The sequence below is a fragment of the Carassius auratus genome, chromosome 24 (genome assembly GCF_003368295.1).
Source record: "Carassius auratus strain Wakin chromosome 24, ASM336829v1, whole genome shotgun sequence".
NCBI classification, from domain to species: domain Eukaryota; kingdom Metazoa; phylum Chordata; class Actinopteri; order Cypriniformes; family Cyprinidae; genus Carassius; species Carassius auratus.
Genome location: NC_039266.1, coordinates 3,238,478 through 3,248,272, shown reverse-complemented (window position 1 = coordinate 3,248,272; position 9,795 = coordinate 3,238,478). Strand labels below are relative to the sequence as shown.

The 9,795-nt window shown below is 32.4% G+C and overlaps 1 protein-coding gene across 4 annotated transcripts; it reads left to right on the top strand.

Moving 5' to 3' along the window:
* Positions 1-223: 223 nt before the first annotated feature.
* On the top strand, positions 224-8,799 carry LOC113042116 (receptor activity-modifying protein 2-like). 4 transcript variants are annotated; one of them, XM_026200701.1, is made up of 6 exons: positions 5,081-5,202; positions 5,451-5,486; positions 6,192-6,223; positions 6,909-6,938; positions 7,034-7,184; positions 8,189-8,799. In XM_026200701.1, exons 3-6 carry the CDS (start codon positions 6,202-6,204, stop codon positions 8,430-8,432), a joined length of 447 nt encoding a protein of 148 aa, XP_026056486.1. In that variant the 5' UTR covers positions 5,081-5,202; positions 5,451-5,486; positions 6,192-6,201; the 3' UTR covers positions 8,433-8,799. The 4 variants fall into 4 exon arrangements, with proteins under 4 accessions (XP_026056485.1, XP_026056486.1, XP_026056484.1 ...); XM_026200700.1 differs by lacking the exons at positions 5,081-5,202; positions 6,192-6,223 and adding an exon at positions 224-239; XM_026200699.1 differs by lacking the exon at positions 6,192-6,223.
* The last annotated feature ends 996 nt before the right edge of the window (positions 8,800-9,795 follow it).

Genomic DNA, 9,795 nt, shown 5'->3' with positions numbered 1-9,795 from the left:
TACTGGATAAATATTAAAGGGATAGTTCACCCAAAAATGAAAATTCTGTCATCATTTACTCAGCCTCATGTTATTTCTAACCTGTATGAGTTTCTTTCTTCTGCAGAACACAGTGTATTTTCCCACACTATGGAAGTCAATGGCTACCGTCCACTGTTTGGTTACCAACATTCTTCAGAATATCTTCTTTTATGTTCAACAGAAGAAAGAAATTCATGCAAGTTTGCAATAACTTGAGGGTGAGTAAATGAAAGTTTTTTTGCATGTTTTTGGGTTACTGTCCCTTTAACATAGTTGATCATTTTCCAGTTGTGTGTACACCGTAATGGCAGATTTAATTACATTTTTTCATGTTTAGTAAGCTGTTGTCTTGTGATGTCAGGTTGGGTTTGTTCCTCTGTCAGAGTTGCAGATCAGATGACTGGTAGCCTCATAGTGCTTCACAAGTGTTGAGGACTGAGTATGGCTTTTAAATACATTTTAAGAGTTTTATTTCATGTGAGTGTTTATGTGATCAATGTTTAATACATATCAATACATTTCAGTTCGATTAGCTTTATTGTCACATCCTGGAAACAAGTCATTGCAATACAATAGAAATTCAAGTATCTGTACATACACACTAATACATTACAGGCACATGCTCAAGTCCACATAACTGAAGAAAACTTTCTGAAATAATAAATCGGTGATCAACGAAGGCATCATTTTAAGTTCACTCAAGACATTTATTTAGCAGATGAATTTAACTCTAAAAGCACAGGCAAACATTTGCCTATGAGGATTTTCATTTTTGTCAGTATGAGACGTCTTACAGGTTACCGAAAATACACAAATAAGCAAAATTACCCGCAGCATGCTCACATTTGACTGGTGGTGGGTGTTAATTTCACACCATGCTGTAGAAAGATGCCATGTTTTCAGATCAGCACTTTTCCTCATGCTGTGTTATGCTATGTTTGTTCAGTTTATGCTTTTTCTTTTCCATTTTTTTTCTATTTTTATCTTGTATTTGCCAGCAGATAGAGTATTTTTCTCACATACAGGCCGCTGACTGAAAGCAGACGTGCACACACGGCACTGTTTTCTCAGAGTACTGGGTGCCATTTAGATAACTGTGCTCAAAATAAAGATATTAATCAGTAGGGCAGCATTTTGGGTAATATGTGACAGGATGTGACAGATGTTTGGTAGTGGCAGCACTGCCAAACTAGCTAAAGCCCATTTCCTGTGAGTTATTTGCAGAAATGAGTCCTGTTTTTTTTATTTGACACTGTGCCTGGAGTGTTGTTAGCTTCATGCCAGAAATCACAGTTTACAGCAGTGATAGAATCTCCACAGCTGTCCATCTTCACAACTGACTGTGAAATAATAAAAACAATATGTATATAGACGTATTTTTACATTTAACAAAACTAGTTTATTAAAGTTCTTAAACAATTAAATGAAACATAGATTATTGGAGTACATTTAACAAGAAAATTATATTTTAGTTTTTCTATTTAAAAATTGCATATTTAAAATTTGCCAATTCTTTGTTATTATTTGTGAAATTTACTAATAATTTGTGAGTGAAAATCTTTCTACACTTATTTTATTTCTGAAGTAGGAAAATTAACATTATTGGATTAAGTTTTACAAGAAAATACTATTTCAGTCTTTCTACTTTCTAAATTTCAGGTCCCACTTTATATTAGGTGGCCTTAACTACTATGTACTTATATAAAAAAATAAGTACAATGTACTTATTGTGTTCATATTGTATTGTAAAACACTTTTGCTGCTATTGAGGTGGGATAGGAGTAAGGTTAGGGAGAGGGTTGGAGGTATGGGTAAGTTTAAGGGTGGGTTAAGGTGTAAAGTATGGGTCAATAGTGTAATTATAAATGTAATTACAGAAATTAAATACACATGCAATTACATGTAGTTTTTTTTAAATATAAGTACAATGTAAAAACATGTATGTACACAATAAGTACATTGTACTAAATCATTAATTAAAATGTAAGTACATAGTAGTTAAGGCCACTTAATATAAAGTGGGTCCAAATTTCACATTTAATTAATCGTCATTTATTTGTAATTATTTGTGAAATGTGAAAATATTTCGAAAACAGGTTTTAGTGTGCTTCTATTTTGAAAAAAAAATGAGCACAAATGTTTTTCCTTAAAAATTCTGTTATCAACAACCATAGATGAGTAAAATGTTAATTGCTTAAATGTCCATAAATTCCTTTGGTTTTCTATTTTATAGCTTATTTTTGTTTATGTTTATTTATGGTTTAAATACAAAAAAAAGAAAAAAGAAACTTTCATTGTAATCTCAGAGTTTTAAACCCATACTTTTTGGATATAATGACATAATGAGTTTTTAGACTTAAAAACGATCAGCAGTCACTCTAATTTGTTTAAAGTAATCTTTATTCTGAAGTATTCTATAAATATATTAATTACAAGAGTACTTTCAGTTATTTGGTTTTATATATATAAAAAAGTAGGCTATAAATGTTCTGTTGATCTGTTGACAGTAAATGACCTTTTTTAGACAAAGTGTGTCAGGTCTCGTTGCATGTCTATCTCTTGTACATGTTCTCCGCAGATAGCATGCAACCTCACGCAAATCAGCCGCAAGTTGTATGATTAAATATTGACGTCTGGGTTTGGAGATCCCCTTATGGTACATATTTCAGTCGGTGCAGAAAAGCATTAGCACTAAAAAAAACAATGTTTTGCTGCTGAGTTGGCGATGAAAATTTTGAAATACTATTGCGTCTTCTTAAATTTATAGTTTCTTGCATTACATCACGTATGAACTGAGCTGACCGTTGTACTGCTTAAAGCATGAAAGCTGTAAATGGTCAGCAGAAACATTCATATTTATGCCAAAAAATTACTAAATCCTGCTGTGTGTGCTGTGGCTTCATGGAGTTTCAGCTGTTTTGTTTTATTACCTAATATTATCTGAATTTGAGACATAGTTTAACAGAAGTGATTACAGCAAAGCTCTTTCGCAAACATATTGCATTTTTTCATTCGAAATCTATCTACAGGAAGACCTAAAAAATGAACATAGCCAACAATTGTATAAGATTATCCAATTTTTCGTCTTGTGCAACATTTTGCTCATAAATGCACGCCATGTGCATTTCAGCTTCAACTTTACTTTACTGTCATTCTTCCACATACACAGTAAGAATGAAATGTCATTTCTGATGGACCAAGGTGCAAAGACACTGACAAAACAAGTTTACACACATTCGTTATGAGGGTTAGACATCTTTAGCTGTTTACATATATAAAAACATGCAGTGTGCTTTAATTGAAATTGAGTTTCTGTAAAAAAATTTGTGTTGTATAATTCACTTTGTGAAGTTTATTTACTCACCTTGATTATAATGTTGGATCACCCTGATCTTTGTAAACATTCATGTCACTATAATGTTGATTGCACTAAGACAGAAAGCTTTATTTATTTCAGAATACTGTATGTACACCAGATTATACATCACGTAATTGTGAACAGGGTTGAACATAAGAGACCAAAATAAACAAATTATGTAATTTTTTTAATGCGATCTGCAAGGGACTAACTGGCACTCGTTGTGGAAATTTTGCAAGATCACGCTATAAAGATAGAAACATAGAAACTATGAAAGGTGTCAGTCTGGAAGGAAAGTTTTCTCAAAGAAAGCGGCAAAACTCTACAGTTCGAGTCATACCTGCAAACCACAAGAAGTCACTTAGAATGAAATTGTGGTAAAATGGCATTTTAGTGAAATAAATGATTTACGACTCAAAGAGTGGCCATAAAGAGATTTTATTTATTTTTCAATACAACATTCTTAAAGGTTATTTTTTGTAATTATTGGTTCCATTAAGAACCTTGAACATCAAGAACATTTTTATTCCACAAAAGGTTCTTTATAGAGGAAAACAATCCTTTCTATTATTTAAATGTTCTTTACACCAATAAAAATTCAGGTTCGCTGGAAGGAAAACAAAAATTCTTCTTCTCTGGCATCACTCCAAAAACCCCTTTTTGAAAGCTTTATTTTAAAAAGTGAAATGAAGACGTGTTTTACAGTCAAATTATCGATTTATGATTTACTGAAAGGAAAATGAAAAAGTAAATAATAATAGTTTATTGGTTGTCTTCTTTCTTAACACAGTAGGAGCGGAAATGAAATGTGTCTCCGAAACCACAATACAGAACTTAAAACACAGGTTAGTCAACATCGGAAATAGACATGTTTACCACGTCAACAGTTTTACTAAGTTCTCACAACAAATTTTTCAATTGCTTAAAAATGGTTAAACAATGTTTTTACTCCTAAACTTTTGTGACCTTTTTTTCATTTAGGGTGTTCATGCAAAGTTTCAACACATAGATGTGTTTTGGAATGCTGCACAAAAATTTTAACAACCCTTGGTTTTCATCCAATTTGCCAAAGAAACTTTGAAAAACACTAAAAAGTCAGGTAAAAAATAAATAAATATCCTGGAAATCTTTATTGTAGCTCGTCAAAGACTAAAATATGAAATACATGGAATCTTATGAAGTACATGACACAAAATGTCAGACTCGTCTTCTGAATCATTCATAGTCAAAGAAATATGTGAAATGGTATTTTTGGCTGTTAGTTTGTTTTTTTACTGGACCAATGTTAATGTAATGTATGTTTATGAAAACATATCTGATAATAAAGCACACTTACCGGATGTTGAAAAGCCATTTGGAAGTTATCATAGGAATCATGTAATCCTGTAGTTGAGTTGTATAATTCCCAGTGTCCACTGAGAAAACGCCCTTCGCAGAGACTTATCATCAGGGCAGGAAGTCAATAGCTCTGGCTCCAATGTGCAAACACAAAGCTGCACTCCTATTACCACTAACTGGAGCTCCAAAGAAATCTCTCATCCCAAACTATCCACGAACTCCCAATGGATGGGAATGGGTGGGATGTTTTCTTTAGCCACACACACACACACACACATACACACACAGAATTGCAGTCTCCCTGTGTTCCTCCGTTCCTCCCCTCTTTTGTTTCTCCCCTTAAATGCTCCAGCCACAGCTAACCCACATCCATTTATTCACCCATTAGCTCCCTCACTCACTCTATGTAGTTAACATTCATAATTTCACAATGCTTCATCTCTCTGGATTACTTTTGCTTTTGCTGGATCCATCTATGATCTGTGGTAGGAGATCTTTAGTTTAAGATCTAAGATAAAGCATATCTGTGTGAACATCAGCAATGCCGTTACTATTGTTTATGGATATTATCTAGGAGACATGAAATCACATTACAAGCTTTTCTATGAATCATCAACATTACTATTGTTGCACTAAGCTTCCATCTGGTTTACAATAGAATAGATTTATTATAAGAAGTTGTAGCACGTCTGGGAGCAACATGGATGATCATTAAAAAGTGTGTTTCTTTCAGGTCAAACAATGCAAGATAACAGAATAGTACTTGAAGGTAAGCAACAAACTACTAAATTATCTCTTAAAAAGAAAAAATACTCTTTAAAAATCATAGTTATTTCTTTTAGACATCAACAGAGAGAGAAAATAGAAATTTTCCAAAATCACCTGCTTTAAACACATTCTTCTGAGAAAGCTAAAGCAATCCCAATGGAAGTCTGTTTTCACCATAAAATGCAAAAAAAAAAAAAAGTAATGGCTGCCAGCAACAGTTTGGTTGCAAACATTAATTTTTGTGTGAACTATCCCTTTATTATCTCATAATTCTTACCTTTTACCTCACAATTCAGACTTTTTGCAAATTACGACATATAAACTCATAATTGTACGATTTAAAAGTCACAATTTGCAAAAAGTCTGAATTGTGAGGTAAAAGGTAAGAATTATGAGATAATAAAGGGATAGTTCACACAAAAATTAATGTTTGTAACCAAACTGTTGCTGGCAGCCATTGACTTCAATGGTATACTTCAAAGGCTATCAGCAACTTTTTGTTTTTTTTGTGTTCACCAGAAGAAATTAATTAATATAGGTTTGGAACAACATGAGGGTAAATAATGACAGAATTTTCATTTGTGGGTGAACCTTTAAATCAGAACAAAAGTCAGAATTGTGAGAGAAAGATTACCTTTTTTTCATGAAATAAATGGTTTTCCCCAAATCTCAATCGCAATCTCAAATTGTTTCAAATTGTTCTCAGATTTGCCAAGATGCCAAAGTCTGCAGTCAAACGTGAGATATTTCGATATGAAGTCAAATATTTCTCATCTACGATGTCCATGTTCATTCTTGCTCCATGTCATCATTGTCTCGTTTGTGTCTTTTTTTGAGTTAAGAAAGTTTGGGATGAGTCAAAGATTAAACTTCAATGAAGTCTCAAGAGCTATGAAAGAGAAACCTCTGAGCAATAACATTGTCTGGGTATTTATATGATTGCAATTTGAATGAAAGACAACTGGCATCCATAAGAAATCATTTTTTCTCTCTAGACACACTAAAAATAATCTCAAACAATTTTGATGTTAATACACTTAAGTTTATATCAAAACTCTTTCATTCACAAAGGTGAAGGTTTATACAGTTAAACAGGGACACTGCAGTTTTTTTATGCATTTTTTTTCTATATATTTAAAAAACAAATGTTTCCATATTAAAAAAAAAAACTATGATAACATTTCACAAAGTGTCTATTCACCCTATATTGAATTGCATTAATAATAGGAATGCTAAAACGTCATTTACTCATTTCGTAATGGTATTTTTTCTCTAGATGAGAGGATAAGAGTCAAAAATGAAAGTGTACAGCAAAAACTGGACAAATCTTTTAGCACATGTAAATAATGGCTGCATTATTTATGCTTGCATGATTTCATCGCACACACTGCTGACATTCATAATGATATTTTCACTGTTTCAGAGAGACACAATGTCACGTATGAGGACAATGGTAAGAGATTTCTGTGACTCTGGATGTTTCAGTATTAGACTTCACTAGATCATTGGTGTCAGTATCAATTAATAAACAAATCTCTTGTGACTCAGAGAAATTTCAGAATCAAGATTCTCCAATACGCTACAGTTACTGTCATGAAGAGGTTTTGAATTATTATGGTGGACTGTGCTGGGAGATTTTCAATGTCAGCATGAGTGAACTGGGCAAGGACAATTGGTGTAATATGGAGATGGTGATAAGGTAAGCCAAAACTCCTTCTTCACATGTGACTTTACTTAAAAGGAGAAACTTCATGTCTGTGAAGTATCATGTCTGTGTTAATCACATTTTGGGCCCAAACAATGCTCTGTTCATATGTCTTGAGGTTGAATTTTTAAGTATACATAAATGTTTGCATGAAAACAATTATATGCATGTGCATCACATTCTAAAACTAAGAGTTTCTATGTCTTTTCGTACATACAAGCTTGCTTACCTACATGTTATATGCACAAAGAAAGGAAATGGTCTTAGAACAATTGAAGGATGTGCGGTAAAGAAGTGGGGTATTGCTTGAAGACTGATTGCTGGCTAGTTAAGGGACACCGAGGCTTCCTGTTCCATTGAACAATGAGAGACATTTCCATTTTCTATAAAAACAGATAAGAAATCATGTCATTGTTGTCAACCAGAGTTAGGGGTTTTTTTGCTACTGTTTTCTGTCACACAACTGACTTTAGGACAGTATCATTATAAACAGTAGCACCGCATATATTTCAAAAGAGGTCAGTATATTGTTAACGTTTTTGAAAGAAGTATTGTATGCTCTTCAACTATGCATTTATTTAATCAGAAATACAGTAATTGTAATGTGTTTACTGCACTTTAAAACTGTTTTCTATTGTAATATATATTAAAATGTAATTTATTCCTGTGATGCACAGCTGAATTTTCAGCATCATTATTCCAGTCTACATTGTCACATAATCCTTGAGAAATCATTCTAATATGATGATTTGCTGCTCATTTAAATATTATTTTTTCTTTGTGGAAACTGTGATACATTTTACATTAGAATTCTGTAATGAATAGAAAGTTCAAAAGAACAGTTTTTTTTGTAACAAAGTCACTTCTGATCAGTTTAACACATTCATTTCCAACTCCTTCATATTGTACATTTTAGTAAACCTTTGTGATTACACATTTCTTTCTGTCACACGCTCACTTTGTGTCTCTCTCTCTCTCTTTTTTTCTCCTATGTCCAGAAACTACAACATGTTAACTGAGTGTATTGAGAACGTATGCTTTGAGCTAGGCTGCTTCTACCCTAATCACGTGATGGAGGAGCTGTTCGTGAGGATACACCAGCTGTACTTCAGTTCTTGTAACAATGAAGAAGATTTACCCGACGCCCCGGCTGGAGTCATGCTCATATCCACACTGCTGCCTATCCTCCTCATACCCTTCATAGTCTACATCGTGGTCTGGAAGAGTAGTTTAAGGGACTGAATGCTTTTGCCTTATCCCGGATGAGTTAAAGTGATACTTCGCTTCAGAAATTGAAATCCTGTCATCATTTACTCACACTCACGTCTGCCACCTGTATGACTTTCATTCTTCTAAAGAAGATATTTTGAAGTTGTTGTTTGGATGTTCTTCAGAATAGATTTTGTGTGTGTTTTGCAGAACAGAGGATTGAAATTAGATGAGGGTGAGTAAATGATGACCCAGTTTTTAGTTTTTGAGTGAGTGGTTGCTTTAAAGTAAACTTGGACTATACAAAGTTCATGTGGTTCACAATGATGTAATTACTGTAAATAAAACACGCAGTGGGTGTGTGAATTTTCAACACACTCATGATTGAATGTATAACAGATGCACGATTTGTGATCATGATATGAATATACTGTGGCTTACTGAAAATATCCTGCTAGACTTTTTTCGGGTGTTGTATGTCAGTTTACAGCTATTTATTTTAAGTTTGAAAATGCTCAGCAACTTCTTCACACAAATGTAAACCTAAACATTAAACAAAATATTGAAGCCCTATTTTTAATGCATAATAAGCATATTTGTAATGGCATGAATAATCCCTTATAAAAACCATTATAATCGTTACATTATCTCATGAGTCTTAACTGCAGTTATACATTACAATACCTAACAATTTTTGTTTATGCCTTTTAAAAGCGTAATGATTTATAACACACAATGAACACATTATATACAAGCTACAAAGCATTATGGTTCCCATACTTATAAGAAAAGTCTTATATTTTGACATTGTTTAGAATATTTTAACCTTAGGTTTAATGTCTTATAACCACTTCATAATATTGTAATGATTTTTTAAAAGGAGATCAAGACTTTTTATTTTATGAAACGCAGACAACTGCTAAATAATTATTATTTATCATTACAATGTATTTCAGTTGTATACATTGTATATATTGATTTTAAGCAGTAACAAAACACATAAAATGTGTAAGATAGTGTGCATATTCTGAACAACATCTAAATATTACAAATATAGGAATTATAATTATTAACATTAATTTAGTGAGCAGTTATGCATGCATAAGACTAGACATTAAAATGCATGCTTTTTCATGCATTGGTCAATTTTGTGCTCTTTGGCTTTTCATAGAGTTTTTTCAGACGGAAAGAAAATATTCAAAATACACAAGGCTTTATCCAGTGTTCAAGTTCATTAGTGCATATTTAATAAGATAATGCCTCCTTTGGATATTAAAACATACCATTTCAGAAAAGGTTTCTGAAATGGTATGGTATGTTTTATATATATATATATATATATATATATATATATATATATATATATATATATATATATATATATATATATATATAT

Coding starts and splice junctions, on each gene's coding strand:
- LOC113042116 (XM_026200699.1), top strand. CDS start 5,148: ATGCTTCATCTCTCTGGATTACTTTTGCTTTTGCTGGATCCATCTATG. Junction 5,487..6,908: donor TAACAGAATAGTACTTGAAG/GTAAGCAACAAA, acceptor TCACTGTTTCAG/AGAGACACAATGTCACGTAT. Junction 7,185..8,188: donor AATATGGAGATGGTGATAAG/GTAAGCCAAAAC, acceptor TCCTATGTCCAG/AAACTACAACATGTTAACTG.